At 32.0% G+C, this 22,156-nt stretch overlaps 3 protein-coding genes across 9 annotated transcripts; 1 reads left to right on the forward strand and 2 right to left on the reverse strand.

Annotated features, from left to right (window-relative positions):
• Positions 1-59: 59 nt before the first annotated feature.
• Positions 60-8,327, reverse strand: LOC145317213 (ADP-ribosylation factor 1). 7 transcript variants are annotated; one of them, XR_013878944.1, is made up of 5 exons: positions 5,772-8,327; positions 5,260-5,401; positions 3,828-4,005; positions 942-1,372; positions 60-536 (listed from the first exon to the last, which is right to left on the reverse strand). XR_013878944.1 is itself a non-coding variant. In XM_080158193.1 (4 exons), the coding sequence occupies exons 1-4, from the start codon at positions 5,917-5,919 to the stop codon at positions 1,292-1,294; spliced, it is 549 nt and encodes a 182-aa protein (XP_080014319.1). In that variant the 5' UTR covers positions 5,920-8,327; the 3' UTR covers positions 60-1,291. The 7 variants fall into 7 exon arrangements, 1 of the variants encoding a protein (XP_080014319.1); XR_013878942.1 differs by having other exon boundaries at positions 60-692; XR_013878941.1 differs by having other exon boundaries at positions 60-708.
• A 446-nt stretch (positions 8,328-8,773) lies between these two features.
• Positions 8,774-11,063, forward strand: LOC145317214 (uncharacterized). Its single transcript, XM_080158194.1, has 3 exons — positions 8,774-9,613; positions 9,920-10,073; positions 10,363-11,063. Exons 1-3 carry the CDS (start codon positions 9,486-9,488, stop codon positions 10,990-10,992), a joined length of 912 nt encoding a protein of 303 aa, XP_080014320.1. The 5' UTR covers positions 8,774-9,485; the 3' UTR covers positions 10,993-11,063.
• A 2,179-nt stretch (positions 11,064-13,242) lies between these two features.
• LOC145317216 (uncharacterized) lies at positions 13,243-21,616 on the reverse strand. The gene is made up of 9 exons (XM_080158195.1): positions 21,361-21,616; positions 20,912-20,981; positions 20,263-20,329; positions 19,169-19,253; positions 18,742-18,821; positions 16,461-16,512; positions 15,845-15,938; positions 14,506-14,591; positions 13,243-13,766 (listed from the first exon to the last, which is right to left on the reverse strand). Exons 1-9 carry the CDS (start codon positions 21,388-21,390, stop codon positions 13,695-13,697), a joined length of 636 nt encoding a protein of 211 aa, XP_080014321.1. The 5' UTR covers positions 21,391-21,616; the 3' UTR covers positions 13,243-13,694.
• Positions 21,617-22,156: the final 540 nt, after the last annotated feature.

A 22,156-nucleotide genomic window follows, 5' to 3' on the forward strand; every position in this document is an offset into this window, starting at 1 on the left:
TAAAACATTTGATACAATAAATATATTAAGATACGGATACTAATAGAAAACACAACTAATTTGATAAAAATCATTTATTCATTTACAAACGGTTCTTTAGTAAAATTTTCGCTAAAATCAATCTTTCATTTAAATAATACAAACAAACCAGACAAAATTTCGAGAAACTCCTCAACTAAGTTCATCAAAGTAAAATTATATTAAAAAATAAAAAGTTTAGTGTATACTTTGAATTAATAATCACATTGCTTAAAGAACTTTTGAAGTTAAAAGGATAGTTAGTCGATGAACATTCTGAGAAGCAACTATCTAGTTTCTATTAATACAAAAAAGCAATTTTGTCTTTAATGTAATATTATATTACAAGTAAAATTCCTAAACATAAAATGCATCACGTACTCAGCTTATAACTAATAAAAATGATCTGCATACCGCCCAAGAACTAAAATGATATTTCGTATCACAATATAATGACGCCAAAAATAAAAGTTTAAAAGAAATACATAAATAAGTTCAAATAAATAAGATACTAGAATCTGTTTAAGGTCGGTGCATATTATGAACCTATCAATGATATTTTTATAAGAAGTCGCACTAATAAAAGTAACATTATTTGCAATAGTCTTAAACAAATCCTAGCACCCATGAGTTTGGTGCTAAAAAAAGTATCAATTTTTACATTGATATCATCACTGGAAATGAACAAAGCTACACAGTATAATATTATTGAAGGATTTTTAGAAAAGTTAAGAAGTTGTGTGCAAAAAGAGAATGAAAATGAAACCCATTCCCTCGGGAAGGCAGATAAATATAAATATGAATAAAATTGATGCGATAACTACAAGAAAGTTAAAAACACTAATTCCATAACCATTAATCTAAATTGAATTTGATATTTCAAAAAGTTTCCCAGCAATACTTAAACTGTGATTATGGCTCACTCGAGTAAAACACTGGACAATTAAAACAATTTGAAAACAACAATCACAGGTTTTTAAAAACCTGTCCATACAACAGTTCAATAATATTAACACATCAAGTATGCATTCAAATTAATTTCAGGGTAGTCGTAGATTGGCTTCATGATGACAAAGAAGGATGGGTTAACAGGTTACGACAGCGACAGACAGGTGGTGGTGATGGCTCCAGAGTGTATGTATGCAGGAGGAAGGGGGGACAGATCTTGTATGTGTTGGCTTGGAAACAGAACAGGTTACATGGTGAACAGCTGTTTTATTAAGAATGTGTGAGGGAATAGAAAAGAGCGCACTAGGAAAGCTGGAATGGAAAGTTAACGGTTAGCACTCTTGAGCTGGTTGCTGAGCCAATCCAAACCTTCATAAAGACCGTCTCCTGATGTAGCACAGGTAGCCTGAAAAAGGAAAAACGTAAATATAAATTGGTGAACAAAAGGTTTGCAACGCTAAAATTAGGCATGAGAGTTGCTTTAAATTAGGGAATATGGAATTTTAGAATTAACGGCGAAACCCCAAAAAACCACTATATTCAGTTATATAACTTTATTCGTGCCATTTCTAGCCATTTAGACAATTTTGAATCATTCGAGAGTTAGTTCTTAAAAAAAATTATATTGATAAACTAAAGGCCATAAAATAAAAATTCGGCTACAGCGACGAAACCGCCGAAGTGTTTTCACCGTTCCACATTGTTAACTCCTTTGAGCAACTACCGTGTATAATTTTATTTTTCCAATCCAGTTTCTTAGTCTTAGATAACTTTACGAGATTTTAAAGGGAGTGTGAACGTAAATATTTCTCATCTGATTATCAAATCTTAACATTTTCTAAGCACATTTCACTACACTGATTAACCAAAAACGTCCTATTAACAAAAATATCCAGAAATAAAGCCTTGATTTTATGTTATTTTGGAAGGGAAAACGGAAAAAACAAGGAAAATCTAAAGTTTTTGTTTCTTATAATGTTTGTAAGAATATTTAACTTGTCATATATAGTTGAAACAATTTTCTTACTGTTAAGGATTTATTTTATGATATAAAATTGCCAATTAGATTTTTTATAACGTAGTAATTAGGTAATAAAGACCTATTTTAAATTCGTATTATTGACAAAAAAAATACCTCACTGTCTACAAAGGGTTGAGTCTCATAGGTTATTTAAAATAAGAATATCCCTTTTTATTGTGTTGGACAATAAATAACCCACTTTCGAGAATTAGTTTAAACTTTTATCAGACTGTTTATAAAGAAATATTGCGTCTTTATTATTTACAAATTTGTAAAGGTGGGCGAGAGATGGGCCATCTAAAGTTAATTGGATACTAATAAAATAACCTGTTTCTAGCTTTGTTATTGTATTTGGTTTTCAATAAAAAATATTGCTTATTTTATCAATTTCTAAGTAACTATACATTGGTTTAAAGCAAGGATTATGTTAAAAGTCAGCTTAACCGTTAGGAAAAATCCAGAACTATGTGAAAAAGTTTAATTTTAGCTATAATGGGAGAAAAAAACAATTTAATGCACATTTTATATAATACGGAAAATTTCTTCCTTTCCCTTTACCTTATAAAAATCGTCGGAAAAAGCCGTTTTTTAAGCAAACAAAAGCGCGTTTTGCTCTATCTGTGAGATATTATGAATGAGATAATGTTAAGATTTGATATTAAGATGAGAAAAATTTACGTTCACAGTCCCTTTAAATGATATTCTTCAATTGAATCTTGATATAGACGATACACATTAGTGGAGGGGGTTAATGCAACCATCTCGTTATCAATGGCACTTCGAATTCGAATTTCGATCTGAAATTTTTCATGAGTAATCCTTGGTAGGTCTATTTTCCCTAAATCGAACAAAAAGTTAGAAAATTAACAGCTGGCGGCTCAGCCGTTTTGCCTATTAGGGCAAATTCATCATTAATTATATAGGAATCAACTTTTTAAAACATATTTTTGGTTTAATTCATGTTAAATGATAGCAATAACCATTTTTTAAATTTCTTGTACCAACAGCTACCGGCTAGAACCGTTTCATACGGTTTTTGAGCAACAAAAAGTATTATGTGGAGATAGGTTTCGTGACTAATTTGTTATTAAGATAGTAAAAAAATGGCAAAACGGCTGAGCCGCCAGACGTTACTTTTCCAATGTTTTGTTCGATTTAGGAAAAATAGACCTACCAAGGATTTTTCATGCAAAATTTCAGATCGAAATTCGAATTCTAAGTGCCATTTAATCATTGATTACGAGTTGGTTGCATTACCCCCCCCCCCCCCCCTCTTAGTATTTAAATACATTTTTTAGGTGTAAATAAAATTTTAATCAGGATTTGTTGAACAGAATATTGATGCGATAAAATTTCAAAGATTTTAATCCCATCATGTGTATGTGTAATTTATAAACTCAAATTAAGAGAATTATTCTAAGAATAATTTCGACTTATTTATTTAGAATTGCGTGGAAAAGGGGCCCTAAAGAAAATATTTTGAGTAAAATTCAGCAACTTTATTTCTTTCCTTACCTACATCTTAACCCTCAATAACATTCCAAAACAAGCCATACCCCTAGTTTACCCGGGCAAAAATTCAATATTTTTCACAACTTAAAAAGCAATTTAATTCTATTGACTACCAAACCAATGAGCTTCAAAACAGCGTTCATACTTTATGGTATATTATTTGTAAAAAAAACTGCTTAAGATTTTAATTAATTCTATTTGGGATAGAAGTTGCGTTAACCGTTCAAGATCCTCCCGAATACTTATGGCTTCTCATAATTAGAAAATAAAAGTAAGTGGGTTGAACAAAGATGTTTGAAGTTGATCTTAAAAATAAAAGCCAACGAACCTGAATGTACCACGTTCTGTTTCTAAGGCTCTGTAACCCTAGTTTGTCAGTGATTTCGGCGGCGTTCATCGCGTTGGGCAAATCCTGTTTGTTGGCGAATATCAAGAGAACGGCTTCTCTGAGTTCATCTTCTGCAAGCATTCTCATCAATTCGTCTCTGGCCTCGCCAATTCTCTCTCTGAAATATTATTAATCATGTCAGTTGCATCTTATAGGAAAATATTTAGGGTCTAGCCTAAAAATCAAACAACGTTTTAAGGGATAAAAAAGAAGACGATTAATTGATTTTCCACTCCTTAGCTTTAATTGTTAGGAGAGAATAAATGTTGGTAGATTAAGGGTGGGGGGAAAGTTTGTACACTTATAGGAAATGAAAATTCAGTATCGAATTTTGCCCTGGCATTTTGGGCTTGTTTTTATAGTTTTTAACCTAATCCTTTGTAAACTCTCATATATGATTGGAACTACATGTAAAACTTTGAAAATTAAATTTTAGGACTTTCCTTCTAGGGGCTAGTGGAGCAAAAGACCCCCAAAAAAACTAAAAGGGAGGGGGGGGGGGGCCGAAAGTGACACTTTTTGAAATCAAAACTAAAAGTCAACAAAGGAACTCAACTAAAAAAAAGAGTTACAGGTCTGAGATTTTGCATGGCAATTGCTTTATAGAGGTAAAATATGGGACTGTGAAGAAACGGCGGTGCAACCGCCAAAAACCGCCGTTTCCCGCCGAATTTTTTTTGCCTTTTCTCTGCGGTTTTCGGCGGTTGCGACGCAGTTTCTTTACAGTTCCATATTGTACCCCTATAAAGCAACTGCCATGCAAAATCTCAGACCTGCAACTTTTTTTAGTTGAGTTCCTTTGACTTTTAGTTTTGGTTTCAAAAAGTGTCACTTCCCCCCCCCCCCCCCCCTTAAGTTACGAGCTTATTTTTAAGATTTAGAGCTGATTTTTTAAATGGAACCTTTTGTTACATAAATGAGTTGATTAGCCACCTCATGTTAAATTTTTGCATTTACTTCTAAGGGCTTTTGGGGTAAAACAACCGTAATTTTTAGTTTGTTTGTTTCTTAAGGTCAGGTTAGGTTAGGTTAAGTTATACTATATTGGGCAGCTTTGAGGGTTAGGGTGCCATTGCATAGGTAAGAATCTTTTTTGATGGAAACAAGGACGTGCTAAGAAATTTGCAAAAAGAATGGAGGTAATAAAATCAAAGGCAGTTTCAAAATATAGGGAAAGTTTTTATCTTTGAGCTTATTTTAGTTGGGTTAGGTTTAGCAAGGGTGAGAAAAGCCCCACAAAAATAGTACCTCGGATTGATAGAGCCATATGGGGTTAGAGTCTGAACTGAGGCTTAACCCAAGATTTTACCAAAAATTGGAAATAAAAGGGATTTAATGGAGTGACAAAAAAATAAGAGTTTTAATGGTATACCTGTCATTGCTGTCAACAACAAAGATAAGACCTTGTGTGTTCTGGAAGTAATGTCTCCACAAAGGACGGATTTTATCCTGTCCTCCGACGTCCCACACAGTAAAGCTAATGTTCTTGTATTCTACTGTTTCTACATTAAAACCTGAACACGTATTAACATATGATTAGTGATGAAATACACCTGTTGATACAAATATCAAATTCTCTAACTCTTACCTAATCATTTAAGAATTAACTTTAAATCCAAATACGGAAATATAAAGTTAAAAATCTTTCTTTTTACTTCAAACAAGACAGATTTTATTTGTTGGAGCAACCAAATATACTACAAATATTTGTAAAAAAATTGGCTTTTAAAAGAATTATAAAGGAATCTCAGTTTAAAAGCTTTAAGTTTTTTGTCTAAGCCTTCTTTGTGTAACTATCAGACGACTTCGCTCTTAATTACAGGGATGCTATGCTACTTGAATCTAGTTGTGACGCATTGTAACTTAATTAAGTTTAAAGTTTACCTATGGTTGGAATTGTGGTCACGATTTCTCCAAGTTTGAGTTTGTAGAGGATTGTGGTTTTACCAGCGGCGTCCAATCCTACCATCAATATACGCATCTCCTTCTTCCCGAATAGGCCCTTAAATAGTGTGCCGAACATGTTACCCATTTTGAGGCCGAAATCAATTAACTGGTCCTAATTTAGAAAAATCTGAAAAAGATAAAAAGCATATTTAAAAAGTTGATATGACTATGAAAATAACACAATTTTATAACATAACACAAAACCTATATGAAAGTAGAATATGTGTCTATTAGAGACGAGACCAAACTCTAGTTAGTGTAACAGGTGCAGTGCTAGTTTCACATTTAACACATTTTAATAAAACACTTGAGTAACATGTTGCAAGTGAACAAGGAGGAATTAATCAGATGGAGAAATAAGAGTAAATTGTTTTCTAGAGTTTATATTGTATTTATAACTTAAGTCTAAATGTATTTTCAACAGTAAAGTAAAAGAAATATATCTGCCTTTTTCGTTGCTTTAAAAATAAGGGGCTGGGATGTGCTGACACTTGCGTAAACAGGAAGTATAAAATTTGTCTCAGAAGAGAAAAGACAAGTTATTTAGCAAAAAAAACTAGGATGTAGTTTCCTATATTTAAAACATTTTTGGATTTGGCCTCCAGGTTCAGGTGCTGCAGACCTCCAGGTTGTCTCTGGACAGATAGATTTTTTTTATAATTTTGTTTTAAGAGTTAGAAGTCAACTTATAAAACAAAACATACATCTTTTTGAATTTATTTACATAATTGAAGATAAAAGATATATATTTTGTTTGATAAATTGAACTCCAACTCTTCACACCATTTTTTTACTTTCCCGAGATCACCTGGAGCCCTGCCAAAGAACATATCCTCTCACTCATAAGACAAAGCCTATACTCCTTGTTCACGCTGAAGTGTCAGCCGCCCCTCCCCCCCCCCCCCTTTGAATAATTTCTTTGCAACACAACAAATTGAGAACTACAAATAAAAAAAGACCTCCTTGAAAAAGACTTGATAAATGCACCCATTCCGTAGATATTTTAATATGTACACAAGTACTTGAATGAATTTTCAAAGGTTCTAAAGGTACTTAATAAATATTAGTAATCGGCTTCGATATGATTATGTTACGGGAGATTACAATGCTAACCTAAATACGACGCTTAACTAAGAATTTAAAGACTTATTGATTTCATGACTTAACAAACCTTGAGAGGATTTTTTTAAAAGTAAACTGTGCATGGACTGCCAAACGTATAAGTTTAAAAATGTTCAATTAACGTTAAAAACAATTAAGGTTTAAACAGATCTATTTTAAATTATATTAAATAAATTATCTAGTTTAAACTACAAATATAGAGAAATTCTGTTATATTAAAAAGATCCATCAATAATACATTTAAATCGGTAGCGTTAAACCAACTTTTTTTTTACAATTGTTGACTTTAGACAAGTAGGTACTTAATTTACTTTGCACAATGCGAAATATGGGTTATAAAATTATATGAAAAGAAGGCAAAGTTTGTGAGGAATTTTATTTGAATATTGAATGAAACCGTGTAAGCATATTAAGTAACCTGCTACATACATTATTAACACAAATACGCAAGATCTAGAGGTTTCGCCCTCATTGGGGGAATGAATATAACCCACAATTTAATAATACGTAGCTTTATGACAAAACCAAAAGTTGCACGCGCCATGGTATAAGCTTGTAATCTAATTCATATTATGAAGAGAGGGCGTTTAAATTAATAGACGAAGTGTCACTTTCCCCCCAAAAAAACATCAAACCAGCAGATGAAAGACTGACAAACATTACTATATTTATAATGTAATGAAGCTGCACACTTACGTATAGGATGTCCCACATACAAATTAACAACCCGAACGAACATAAAAGAACCAATTACACGTAAATCAATATATTACAGAGGATTAAAGTCTATCTATGCATCCTTACGTACTGAAAAGTGCCTGGATCGAGATGCCTCTTGTAATTAATCCATAAATTTTCTTTTAAATAAATAACATTCAGTAGGTACAAGTTTAAAACTATAGAAAAAAAGAGATTTGATACGATCTTGACAAAAATAGCTCAAACCGAAATGCAAGTACTCAATAAAACTTAAAATTAATTAGAGAAATTGCTATTTCTGCATACGTAAAACGTTAATTCTAAGCTTTTTCATTTATATCAAATTTAAGGAATGTATACGGTTAATTTTAATTATGAGTTCGCGCGGGAAACACAATAATAGATTATTGTATTCTGTTATTTGCAAATAACTTTCAATAAATCATTTTAAAAGGTTAATGATATGGCATTCTTTAATAATTCAACATATGGACTTAGGAAACTTTTACCTTCATTAAAAACAATTTATATATTATTAATAGTAAAACCGTATATAATCACATCAATAATGAACACTAACACACAAATAATTTGAACTGATAACCGATAACACCATATTTACTTTCTTTAATCCGTTTAAATGACATTTATAATGAAATTTCACAAAGTAACCGGCTCTTTCCTAAGAAGTGATGGCCGACTGTGCCACGTCCTTGCTGAGTGACCAATCACAAGAACAATTTTTGTCATGTGATCAAATATGGTCCAATAAGAGAGCTCTATTTGGTCACGTGATGCACACCCTACAAATTATTTCACATATTATAGATCACGTGACCAGTATGTAACCAATAGCCCGAGAGAAGACACTCTGACCAATGAAACGTTTCTAGATTTGGTCACGTGATTAAAAATAAACCAATCAGAGGTTGTGCGATTATGGGAGGGGGGAGAGAAATTGACAACGTTTCCGTCTTGAATTTAGGTTTGGAGCTTTGTAAATACGACATTTATTAAAAAGAGTTTCCGTTTTGATCATAATAATTCGCGGCATTATTGACACTTCTGCGCATTATAAACAAACAAACTCAAATTGTTCCAATTATAATCAAATTTTTACATCAAACTTACCTAATCTCTTATTAAAAAAATTTGGTTTGATTAAATATTGAGTTCAAGAACACGATATAAAAGAACTTAATGTAACCCTTACATACAAATCGAATTGAATGATTATCTAAACCAAAAATCCCTGATACATAATGATTATTAAAGAGTTAAAGTATAAATATATAAAAATAGCAATACATGAATGAAAAATGTTTGGGTAAACAATTTATTAAGTTAACTTAAATAATATAGATAGAATTAAAAACATTTAAGTAAAAAAAACATTCCTAAAGTTAATAGAAAATTTATAATAATAAACATAAATTAGGACAGTCCTTTGGAGGAATTAAACAGAGAATAATCTAAGGAGCGAAGCCACTCTATGACTTGCAATGTGGATTTACATCTTCCAATAATGCATATGGAAGAAGATTTCATTTGTCTTAGTTGTTCACTTTGTCAATCCTGAATGGTACTATGATGAAAATGAGTTTTTTTTTATATGGGGGAAATCGGCTTTACTAAGGGATTTAATTCTTAACATGTTATTGAAGATACATTTAATTATAAATGGTGATCTGCTCATCAACCAAGATTGTAAATTTAAGTCAATAGATTGTTTAACATCTCATGATACTAAAATATTTTTTGTCACATTTTCTGTCATCACTTTGCTTTTCTTCTCTTAAAAAATATTTGACTGAATAAAATTTCAGAAAAATGGATGGCATGGAAGTAAAACCGGAAGTAGAAATAAAAGAGGAGATAAAAGACGGGACAGTTGATGGTGTTATTGATGATTCTTTACAAGATCAAAATGAAATTTCTTCTGAGGATGAAGATGACGAGTAAGTTTGATTAATTTGTCCAATTATCTGCTAATTCAAGTAACTAGTACATTTATAACATCATTGAAAGCAAATTTTTTTATATAACTTTATAAGACGGTAAATATGAAGACCATTTGAAATATGCACTTATCTATACTAATTCTATGACCGCTTAAAATATCTCCATTTCCATCAAGTTCAGATAAAAAAATCTATTTTTATATGTGTTTTCAAACTGCAACAGATTTTAGTTTTAATTGGGCTTTTCAAATATGTTTCTAGGAAGCTTTATTCATAATTTCAAAGCTTTATTTTCTTGTTTAGATCTGGTGATGAGGAATGGAAGTGTAGCGAGTGTTCAATAGTTTTCCAGAATTTGCCAGATTTGAACGACCACAAAGCTACACATAATAAGGTTGAAAGACCGTTCATGTGTGATTTTTGCCCTAATGCTTACCAAACAGCCTACAAATTAAAGGTATTTTGTGCTTTTAAATTACTATACTTTATCTTTATACAAAATGATGTTTATTTGTCTGCTTAATAGAATATTCTCAAAAGAGGAGTAATGAGAATGATCCATTCTGTTTCTAGTTTGTTTGCTTTTTTCCAGGGTTTATTACATAAATTTTCAAAAATTATTAAAAGTTTTGCTGCTTCTCAATATTGTTCAAGTTTTTAAAAACCAGATAATTTAGAATCCCCCCCCCCCCCCCCAAAAAAAAATCAAAGATTGGACGTCCTTTCTTTTACACTTCGTTTTTTAGGTTCACATGAGAGTTCACACAGGGGAGAAGCCATACAAATGTGAAACATGTGGTAAAGGATTCACAAAGTCAGAAAAACTAAAGATGCATTTCAGAGTTCATACCGGTGAGAAACCATTTACCTGCGAAATATGCAGCAAATCATTTGCCAGATCTACAAACTTGAACGCACACATGAAAACGCACTCAGGATTGAAGCCCCACAATTGTTCCGAGTGTGACTTGTCATTTTCGCACCCGAGTGGCCTTCGGCTGCACATGCGCACACATACAGGGGCAAAGCCATATGTTTGTGAAACCTGTACCAAGGCATTCTCCCAGGCAAGTTCCTTCAGACGGCACATGATGATGCATAACGGTGAAAAACCTTACACTTGCCCTGTTTGTCAGAAAACTTTTAGAGAAAAGCATAAAATGAAACTGCACCAGAATGTCCACACCGGGGACAGACCATTTTTCTGTGACCACTGCGGTAAAACGTACAAATATAGATCCGCCCTGCAGTGGCACGTCAACAGTATTCTCGGACTTAACAAGAGCAGAAAAGATAAATCTTTAAATTTAAATGCCGAAGCGAATTATTTACCCAAAGATGGAAATGAAGGAGAAGTGGGAATATCTGGAACATAAATTTAAAGCCTCTTATTATATTTTTTTTTTTTTGTATGCTTGTATTGTTTATTATGTGAAAAAAATAAATTTCATGAAGGGGGGGTTTTTTAATGCAACCATCTCGTAATCAGTGAGCAAATGGCACTTAGAATTCGAATTTCGATCTAAACTATTGCATGAGTAATGCTTGGTAGGTCTATTTTCCCTAAATCGAACAAAAAGTTGGAAAAGTAACAGCTGGCGGCTCAGCCGTTCAGCCGTTTTTTTTGCCTATTTTCAGGGTAAATTCATAATCAATTACGTAGGAATCAACTATTTGAAACATATTTTTGGTTTAATTCATGTTAAATAATAGCAATAACCATTTTTGAAACTTCTAGTACCAACAGCTACCGTCTAGAACCGTTTGATAGCGTTTTGGAGTGGCAGCGAGAATAAGGTGGAGATAGGTTTCGTGAATAATTTGTACTATAGATATCCAAAAAATGGCAAAAATACTGAGCCGTTAGCCGATACTTTTCCAACTAATTGTTCGATTTAGGGAAAATAGACCTACCAAGGATTACTCATGCAAAATTTCAGATGGAAATTCGAATTCTAAGTGCCATTTGCTCACTGATTACGAGATGGTTGCATTAAACCCCCCCCCCCCTTATGAAATCAAAAACCCCTGCCTGTAAGTTTTGCAAATATTTTTGCATAAATTAATACTTTTTACTTAAAAAATGATAAATAAAGATATATTTAGATCTCAAAATTCAATTCAAGAAATATGTTCTCTCTCATATTTTATTAATGTATTAGATGGCAAAAACTTAATGTAATCCCAGTAAGAAATGTTGGTCTTTGGTATGAAATAAGACATCTAAAATATACTACAAAGGGGTAGGTAGGTTGTGCTAAAATTCCGTAAAATTGTGAATAAGGTTACAATCAAAAGCGATTATTAAGTCTAACTGATATTAAATATGCTTTTAATTATACTTTGCTTTTTGTCAATATTAAGAACAGTAAGTCTTAATAATCGCTTTTAACTTAAAGCTTACTCACACCTTTACGGAATTTTAACACAACCTAACTCCCCCTATATGCATTAAAATTATGAATCATTGAAATAGTAATAAAGGAAAGGACAATGGAGGTTATACCAATTTTTGCTTGAAATTCTTAGAAATAAAACTTTTCTTTTTTAGCTTGAAAAAATGCTTACTGTAAGTTTTAGTAGGAGAGAATGATGATCTCTTTGAATTGACCTTCCGCTTATTAGTTTAAGGTTAGGTAAAGTTTCATTAATTTTACTAAAGGAAAAGATAAATTTTTTTCCATTGTCCTATCCATATATCCACTAAATAGTCAATAAAATGTTAGATTGTCAATTACATTAACAAACCCGAATTACATTAATTTGTTATGACTACGTGTTGTATGACTATTATTACTATTAAATAAACGTCATTTAGAAAAATTTTATTTCCATTTTTTAAAAGATTTTTTTCTGTCTTGTCTTCGTAATTACAAACGACATCTCCTGCTTTCGTTATACTTTTTTTGGGGTAATTTTATCAAAGTATAAAGAAGTTTTAACCTTTTTTAAACATAAATAAGTTAATTATCCACTACATATTTCATTTTTGCACTTTACTTCTAGGGGATTGTAAGCTCAAAACTTATAAATTTCTTTTACTCTAGAAGGATAGTGCGCAAATGAAATCTGTATTTACAACTTATTTCAGTTGTGTGGATAAAGTATCCAATTAAAAATTAGCTCTGTATCTTCAAAAATAAGTTCAGTACTTAAAATTTTAGTGTTTTGGGGGGTGTTTTTAGAAGGAAGTTGCCAAAATTCAATTTCAAAGTTTTTTAGGTAGATCCAATCATATGAGACATTTTACAAAAAGAATTGGATTGATAACTATAAAAACAATCTCAATCGTCTAGGGCAAAATTTTATACTAAAATTTCATTTCCAAGTGTACAAACTTCCCCCCCCCCCTTTAAGATTTATAGAATGAATATTTTTCTTTTTCATTATTTAGAAAATATACCTACTAAGACACAGCTCATTCTCTTACCCCTTAAAATCCCTGACTTATATGTGCTTAGTTTCAGCTGTAACCAACAACTGAATTTGTTTAGTTTATTTGTCCCAAGATCGACATATATTGATACATTTTTAAGTTGATTTAATGCCTTCATGGCATGGGAGAACTAAAAATAACAGATGTCATGGATTTGTTTAAAGCAACAATAAAATAAAAAAAAACAGAATTATACGAATAATTTATTGTGCATTTAACATCCAAACATGCAGAGAAAAAAATTAAAGGTACAATATTATAGTTAACAGGTTGTTAGATAATGTTTTTTTTTATACAAGAGACATAGACAAGGTAGATAGGAATACATTCACATTGTACTTTTGGTTCATAATCACATTAAATGATTTTTTTGATTCCTGGTCCTGCTTTTGGGTCCCATGTTTTTTAATAATTGAATTAAAAATTTGACTAAGTTTTACTCAGATTCAAAACTTAAAATGTACACTGAGTTTTTCTTTTGATCAAAGTACAAAAATTATTTCAACATGGAATATAAATGTTGCTATTTTTGAATTAGAAAAGTTACTTTCCTAGAAAAGGTACTGAATCAAATAAAAAGTTCTAGGTAGGTACTATACAAGATTTTTTCTATGCATTAGTTTCTCTAGATTTGAATTGAATTTAGTCTTGTTCAGATTTGTTGATATAATCGTCTCCTCGCAATATCGACCTCAAAGTTTTTGCCACAAGTTCCTGAAAGAGTATATTTTTAGTTTACAATATAGTTTTTACCTATTCTGCTGCTAAATCAATACTTATATAAAGTGACAGTATGTCTGTGTGTTAGTCTGTCTGTACCGAAGGTTCTTCTCATAGGTCCTTGGAAGATTTAAAACCATTTTGGGGAGGATACCACCCAACCCCTTCTCAATAGGAATATCTGGCGTTATCCTCATAGAAATTTTAGGTTAGGTTAGGTTTTAGGCTAGGGAGCCGAGCGCTGCGGCTAGGCAGGCAAGGGGGCCGAGCGCTGCGGCTAGGCAGGCTAGGGAGCCGAGCGCTGCGGCAACGGTTCATAGTTCGTTGTCGGGGGGGGGGGGGGGGGGGGGGGTACTCAAATTTTCAATATTGAAAAAAAAATTTCTAAGAGGATAATACCGAATTTCTTCTAGAAAAAATGACCCACCACAAGATATTATTCTCTTGAAAGTTTTGGGTTAGACTCCCCCCCCCCCCCCCCCCCCCCTCCCGATCTCAAGTGAACGTTGAGCCCACTAGAGTTGAAGCAGTCAGCACAAGATAAGTTGAATGAACTTTATCACTGCCAATAGCCAGTTCTTTAATACGTTTCACTGGTCTTTAGACTTATGTTTTTTTTTTATTCTGTTAGTATGAAAATCTTAAGATTGACGAGCTCCTGGGACAACCATCTTATTATAAACACTTTGCTAAAGTCATACTTACAATAACGATGCCTAATTTATATTCTAACCTGATAGAAAGAGAAAACAACAAGGATACAGTAGGCTAGTACAGTAAAGTTCAGTATTTGTAGCAGAGACAGTGTCAATACAAACTCTGAAATAATAATATAATAAGTATACAACTAGGATACAGTAGGCTAACACAGTAAAGTTCAGTATTTGTAGCAGAGACAGTGTCAATACAAACTCTGAAATAATAATATAATAAGTATACAACTAGGATACAGTAGGCTAGTACAGTAAAGTTCAGTATTTGTAGCAGGGACAGTTTCAATACAAACTCTGAAATAATAATATAATAAGTATACAACAAGGATACAGTAGGCTAGTACAGTAAAGTTCAGTATTTGAAATGATAGAATAGGTAAAAATAGCCTTAAACCTGCTAAATACAGTCCGACCACCATAGATGTTTTATAGTCGATTGTGCTCCCTAATAATGAGAATGTTGACAAGAAGTTTCAACCTTCTATCTTAAATAGTAGCCGAGAAAATCACGTTTCTCCATTTCGTCTCTTGCGGACGAACGCTACTAATAATAATGTATATCATCCCATTCCAACAAATAATGGTAAATTCTGTACATTCCTAACCAAGGTTAGATTTGTGAATAATATCATGCATTTGGCGTTGCTATACAAAAGACCAACACCTACAAAAATCGTAATAATGGAAGGTCTAAAGCTGCAAATGGTCTACCATTATATCTGTATTGATCAAATTAATAACATGAATGCTATAAATAGATTATAAACGACACAATTACGAGAATAAACAGAAAATTATTTTTTTTGTATCAATGTAATGAAATAGTTGTATAACTAAATTTTAAAGAAATAATCTTCCAATTTTAATGGTATCCAATATGGCAATAAAAACACAAGTACAAAATTCAATACCGAAATTTCTTTCTTGAATAACTTTGTCCACAGGCTTAATTTTAAAATTCCGTCCGAAAGTTTGTCCAAAGTACGTGTTGGCTACGTAACGGAATAGTTTCGAACCCGATACAACCTTGCTTTTAAAAAATCGACCCTTTTGTAGTTGTTGGTCTTATGTAGGTGTTGGTCTTTTGTAGGTGTTGGTCTTTTGTAGAGTTGGTCTTTTGTAGTGTTGGTCTTTTGTAGAGTTGGTCTTATGTAGGTGTTGGTCTTTTGTAGAGTTGGTCTTTTGTAGCAACGCCATGCATTTAAAAACTTTATTTTTTATTTTCTGGAAGAAATATTTTTATGCCTTGTAATTCAGTTTTCACATTCAAAAACAACAGTCTCCCAAAAATATAACACATATATGTTTTATATAGTTATGAGAAGAAGAGAATTTAAAGCTTGAGTAATAATATCTCACCAATTGCAGTTGTGTATGCGAAGATGACGGCCAGGAGGACAAACTCCCAAATGAGGGTGATCAGAGTTGCCGCGATCCAGATCAGTAGCAGGATCTAGATAATAAACAAGGGTGATTTTCATGAAGGTATTTGAGGAGTAGGTGCATTAAAAATCCGCTAACCGTAAGCGAAATGGTCTAAATAATTAGATAAAAATTTATATAAAAATATTCTCTTTCCTGACATTTAAAATAAATCCAAAAGTACATGTAGCTCTGTATTTGTTAATATTCGTTACTCCGTTTGTATTACTGTTTAATTTTTTAAGCTTTGCTTTTATGCACGTTTTCATCCTTGACTGGTTTACTTCACTGAGCAAAATACTTTTTGGATGAAAACTTCCATCAAAGGTGTGTGTCTATCATCCCCCCCGCCTTTCATCCCCTAGAATCTTGAATCCCTTTTTATGCACCTGTTTTCCGTCTGTCTGTTTTGTGTGTGTGCAAACGCTGAACTGATATAGTTCTCCCTTACAGTAAATATCTCATATATCATGAATCATAACTATTTTGGTGGTCTTCCCTCAAATGCTCCAAGAGGGGGCGTAGCCGCTAGTACAAAAATATTAAATCTCACCTTGATCTCTTTCATAGCTCCAATAATAAGGAGAATATTGGCCAGTGAATACCTAAATGAATACACAGTTTACAACCTACACAAATATTATTCTGAATATTTGTTTTGAGATCAAAGTATTATATCTATTGTTGCCAATTAAATGACAATTAAAAAGTAATTTATTCTCGTTTTTAACCTTTTGCCATCGCCTCTTGCCCCTAGAGGAGGTTGGAGGAAGTCGGGAAAATATAGCCCAAAACTACCCCAAGAAAATATTGATCTTCACTGAAAAGTACTACCAATTCGGATTATTATTCTCTGAGATCTTAAGCTTCAGACAATAAAACATTCCCTGAATTATTTCTAAACAAATATCTGGTATATCACAGATTTGTTTGCCTATTCAAAATACCAAGTAGCCTCTCAACACTCAGTATAATAATTAAATGCATTTACATACTTTTTACATGCTTCATATATGTGAATTATTGAACAAACCCAAGGTTTTTTTTTGGTTAAAATTACCTAAACACAATATGTAACCTCTGAAACGACCCCTCCCCCCATTAATTTTTAAGTTTAAAAAAAAAAGTTTGTTTCCATCTCTATTATGCCTTTTCCCTAAGGGGAACTTAACTAAAGCTAATTATAAAGTTACAGTAGAATATCAATGAAAACAGCCTTTAAAAAATGTGGTTTACTTTCAGAAAGTTGGAAATTGCACTTTAATTTAATATTAATCATTAATATAAAAGTATAGACAGCCTTGAAGTTATATATCACATTAATGCAAGGACATCAAATATCCGTTTTCAAAGTTTTTCAGAATAATTAAGTTATTAACCAATGTCGGCTGCTCAACTAGCTTCAGTTGCGATAAATTTGAAAGGGACAGAAAAATAGCCTAAAAATCATCCCAAGACATAAATTTTAAAGGATTTGATATAATAATGTCCAATTTAATAATTATGGGAGATTCGGAAAGTGTCTTGTATGACGTCATAATAACCAGTCTAAAAAGGAAGGATGAGAGAAGAAGTGGAAAATCCCTAACAAAGATTGGATTTAGACGTATTTTCATGACGTCACAGATGACACTTTCCGTATCTCCATAGTTGTGAAAATCATTGTATTTGACTGTTAAAAACTTTACTAATGTCCAATTGCCCACTTTAGTGATATTAAAACGATCTATAGATTAGGAGGATCATACGTTTACAAAATGTTGTTGAATATTGAAAACAGCAAAGTAGATGGAAGGGCAAATGAAAGAGTAGATCGTTATTGGTCAGCTGAATCTTTAAAAAGTAACCAGGTGTTTCCCTTTAAAATTTCCCTTTGAAATTGACAGTTTGTTATTGAGCATCTTCGCTATTAAAGTGTATTAATATCAAGCCTGTACTTTATACTCATGACGCTGATATGAATATATTAATTATTTTTTAACAGACTATAAGCAGTATAATTATGAATATTCTTCAGCTATAAAAATACCAATATGACTTATCATAATTAATGAGTGTCTATTATTATAACATTATAATCAAAGTTTAAGTAAATTAATTAAATAATAATTATATATGTAGTGCAGTGTAGACTCAAAAACTACTTTAAAATGTACTAATTATTTTTTCGCAAAAGCTTCCTTTTTTAAAAAATACCCTTCCTTTTTTCTCTCATTTAATGTTAGTTTGTGTTTTACTTTTTAAACATTTCATATTTGTTTTGCTCGTAATTTTAAATTAAGAACCCAGTAAAAGTGTCTGACTATGACGTCAGAAAAAATTAATAATTAACCAATGAGAGACCGCTATATATTTTACCATTGGTCAATTACAGTGAATACTGGCTTCTCATTGGTTAATTGTTATTTTTTTCTGACGTCATAGTTCGACACTTTTACGAAATTCTTAAATTAATTTTTTTTATAATTAATAGATGTATTTAATTGACAGGAATAATCTGCCATTATTTTGATGCTTGTAGTTAAATATGTATGTTTTACAATTTACATAAATAATTGTTGATTGCTAATTTTCTACCAGGGGGGGAGGGGACATTTAGCTGTTAATTACACTAGTCCCAAAAGTTTTATAATAACGTTTTCTTATTCGTTGGTTCAACAACTTTGGAGATTTATTGAATTTTAATTGATTGGTTCATTGAGATGATTGTCAAAACGTTTAAACCAATTATTGTAATCTTTATTAGGGATTCTTTTGTGTAGTCATTGGGGATGTATATCAAATCCCTACAGTTGTCATTAAGTATCCTTGTTTTAATCTAAAAATTAAGTTACCATGGTATGAAGCAGTAGAGTGAGATGAATTCATTTTTCCAAATATTCTTCACTGTTTGATTGTTCTTGGTCAGGTCCATCTAGTAAGAAATATTAGAATGATAATTTTTATTTTACATGATTGTTAAGGCAATTTTTTGTTTTTAAAACTACAAATATAACCAACATTAGCTTACCAATTATAAACATATAAACAAGTTCTTTAATGAGAGTTACTTAATCTTTTTATACAACAATTTCTATGTAAACTTATTAATAGAGTGGCTTAGAGTAAGAATAAACCAACTCCAGCCTCCGTCTACCTAAGTCAGCCGCATTTGCAACCACTTGGCTTCTGCGCCCTGATAATCACAGTAAATTAAATCTTACCTAGATTTTTTTTGCAAGGTTTTATTGTAATACGACGATTTTAACAGGATAAACTTACGTTAATTTTGTCAACTCTCTCTGCCCACCACTCTCTGTTTGTGCAGTTTCCTCTGTAATCTGCTTCTCGACATGGGTCTCGTATCCTAAACATTTGCAGATTAGATCATTCACAAGTGGAAAGAGAGGATGAAGGGTCCTAGTTTTTTTGCTGGTTGTGTATAGAATACTAACTGCAGCTCCCCTATAAATCGTTTGGGACATCTTAGAGGGAGGATTGTCACAACAATACCTTTTTTTAATTGGTTGACCCAGGGGCGTCCAAGCTTTTTTAAAATTTTGAAAATAAAAAAGGCACCCCCAAGCTCATTTTTTTTGGGGGGGGGGGGGGTAATCTTTATTTCATAGAGGGATTTTTTTATTTGGGGGGGGTAAAAATTGAAAATCCAAAATCTTGGGGGTGCCTACGGCACCCCCAAATTCATTTGGGGGGGGGGGGGGGGGGTAATCACCCCTTTACACCCCCCCTTGGACGTCTTTGGGTTGACCTATCTTATCCCTAAATAGGAATCTTCTGGGACCTGGCAAGTGGTAAAAATACATGTAAAAGCCGACATTACTTTCAATATTAAGTAATACTCTTAAAGATACTAATAGAATTATATATTAGAATGAAAAATTCACGAAACCTCTCCGATAAATTTCATTATTTGAAACAAATATATATTGGTTATAAAGCCGTTTTTTTTAAATGGGGACGAAGAAAAACCATTTAAGGAGCCCTCTGAAAATTTTGTTATCACTTCAAAAAATTACCGTAAAGACGTCCAAGGTGGTTTGTATTAGGGGTTAATAACTCTTCCCAATAAAAATGTGTATATAACTATAATCTTAGTATTCAAATCTATCATACGGTAAAAAAAATGTTTGCACCATTTTATTCTAAATTCTGTGGTTTCCTCATCTATACCACCAGAAACATAAGTCAAGCTTTAAAAATAACTGAAATTTCTTTAAATTCGATGCTTTTAACTTTGAAATTATGATTGCTTAATGTTAAAATACGCAACTAATTGTTTTTAACCTTCATATAGTTTACTTATCTTTTAATTTCAATGTTTTCAAGGATTTGATTTTCCATAAAAATTTGTTTACCTGTCTGATACTTTGAGAAGAAAATCTGCATCAACTTTCTCCCATCCAGAAACAAACCCAATAACAACTACAAAATAGAATATTTCAATAGGTTGAGAATAAAGTTTAAAACCAGGTCTCGGAAGCCGCCCATGTTCAGGACCTTTAGCTTACATCCTGCGGTTTTAAAAGAAATGCAAGATGGCACCCATGGTAAATTAATACTCTGGCTTGTCGTTCAAGAAATGGTTGCGGCTGCCGAGCCCTGTTTAATCTGCCTATTTTTTTAAAGTCAGTATCAACAAATTACAATTTATTACTAAAAACACAAAAATGTTAAGGAATAAGCCTATATTTTTTTTATAGATTTGTTTTGAGTGCTTGGTATATTCTTTGGCTTAGTTGTAACGAACGTGATTTCTATTTATTGACATTTTATCAAATTCATAAACGTTTTGATTAAAGAAAAATGTATGAAAAAATTATTAGAAATTAATGCGCATTTGACTTTTGCAAAGTATTTGAAACAAAGAAAAATAAGGTTGCAAGTAAGAATTCAATGGGACTTGATTAATTTATTGGGGAAAAAATAAATTATTGCTTTTATGCTACAACAAAAATACTATTTAATTCTTTATTTAATATGAAAAGATAATGCATTTAAGCTTACCTCCAAGGAAAATGATTGAAAGAATTAGAAGAAAAAATCCAATGATGACACTCCCCGTTTTATTACTTCCCTGAAAATTACAACTATTAAAATAATTGTTTTTAGTATTTTATATTTTATAAAACTACAGCAAAAATCTACTGAATTATTTCACTCCAATTTTATGTGAAAAAGGTAGGTAATATGTCCTCTCTGATTATATCAATAGTCCTCTTATCCACTGGATCGATTATTTCTCCTTAACAGTGAAACTTTTTATGGGTTCCAAAAAAATTTTATCCATTTTTGGGTAAGGTATCTCTAAAGAGAAATCCCCTCTGGAAAACATACAATATTTTATATTTTATTTTAAAAGTTGAAATTAGGATGTTGTGTTTAAACCCTTTCCTTTTCTTTCAGGTGCCCCCAGAGGCCTCTGCAATGTTTAAAAATCTAATAAGATGTCCTACCTTAAAGCAGCATGCGTCTAGAACAGGCATTTTTTTTTATCTAATTTGGCAAACACACAAAATAAATAATAAAAATTGTTGTCAGTCCACCCAAACTTGTTCGTGGTTCACAAATAACTCCCCAGCTCCAATACCTTGCGGTCCTACTTAACCGCAGCGAGTACCAGCACCGAAACAATTTTAATGGTCCAGCTTTCCCTTCACACTTATTATTTATATGATTTTGTTAGTACATGTTTGTCAAATTTCCACTACACGAGTAAACTCTCCCATGAGTAAACCGACCTCTACAATTGAACAGGGTGTTTAACTAAACGTATTTTTTATTAAAGAAAGCAATTAAAGTATGCTGTCCACTGTAATCTTGGTAAACAAAAATCCGGTACAGAACATTTTTATGATTATCGAAATGGCAATCTAGAAATTATATCATCCCTGTATAAAAGTAAAAGGGTCTTGTCTGTTGTAGAGGATTTCGCAAACCGCTGAACCGAAATCCAGATTCCAGATATTTTATTGGGTAGAAATATTTTAAGCAAAACAATAATCCAAAATCAATTATTATGTATTTTATTGTACAATATTACCGAATTGGTTGGACACCCTATGAATTTCTAATGTCTATTATATGGGCACTCTAGTCATGGGTTTTATCTATGCCATGTACATATTGTTTGCAAAGTTTTTGCGTTGTTAATTGTCTCCTTGCATTGATTTTTTGTCACACAAAGAATTATAGAATTAATTTTATGACCTTCTAAACGTTGGTGACGAAGTATTTAACATAAAACTGATT

This window comes from Acartia tonsa, chromosome 4 (assembly GCF_053477335.1).
Source record: "Acartia tonsa isolate MP-2025a chromosome 4, ASM5347733v1, whole genome shotgun sequence".
In the NCBI taxonomy this organism is placed as follows: Eukaryota; Metazoa; Arthropoda; class Copepoda; order Calanoida; family Acartiidae; genus Acartia; species Acartia tonsa.

Coding starts and splice junctions, on each gene's coding strand:
- LOC145317213 (XM_080158193.1), bottom strand. CDS start 5,919: ATGGGTAACATGTTCGGCACACTATTTAAGGGCCTATTCGGGAAGAAG. Junction 4,006..5,259: donor GTTGTTGACAGCAATGACAG/GTATACCATTAA, acceptor ATAATATTTCAG/AGAGAGAATTGGCGAGGCCA. Junction 1,373..3,827: donor ACAGAACGTGGTACATTCAG/GTTCGTTGGCTT, acceptor TTCCTTTTTCAG/GCTACCTGTGCTACATCAGG.
- LOC145317214 (XM_080158194.1), top strand. CDS start 9,486: ATGGATGGCATGGAAGTAAAACCGGAAGTAGAAATAAAAGAGGAGATA. Junction 9,614..9,919: donor TCTGAGGATGAAGATGACGA/GTAAGTTTGATT, acceptor TTTCTTGTTTAG/ATCTGGTGATGAGGAATGGA. Junction 10,074..10,362: donor AAACAGCCTACAAATTAAAG/GTATTTTGTGCT, acceptor TTCGTTTTTTAG/GTTCACATGAGAGTTCACAC.
- LOC145317216 (XM_080158195.1), bottom strand. CDS start 21,390: ATGCCTGTTCTAGACGCATGCTGCTTTAAG. Junction 15,939..16,460: donor GAGCTATGAAAGAGATCAAG/GTGAGATTTAAT, acceptor TTTATTATCTAG/ATCCTGCTACTGATCTGGAT. Junction 13,767..14,505: donor TTGTTTTCTCTTTCTATCAG/GTTAGAATATAA, acceptor ATACTCTTTCAG/GAACTTGTGGCAAAAACTTT.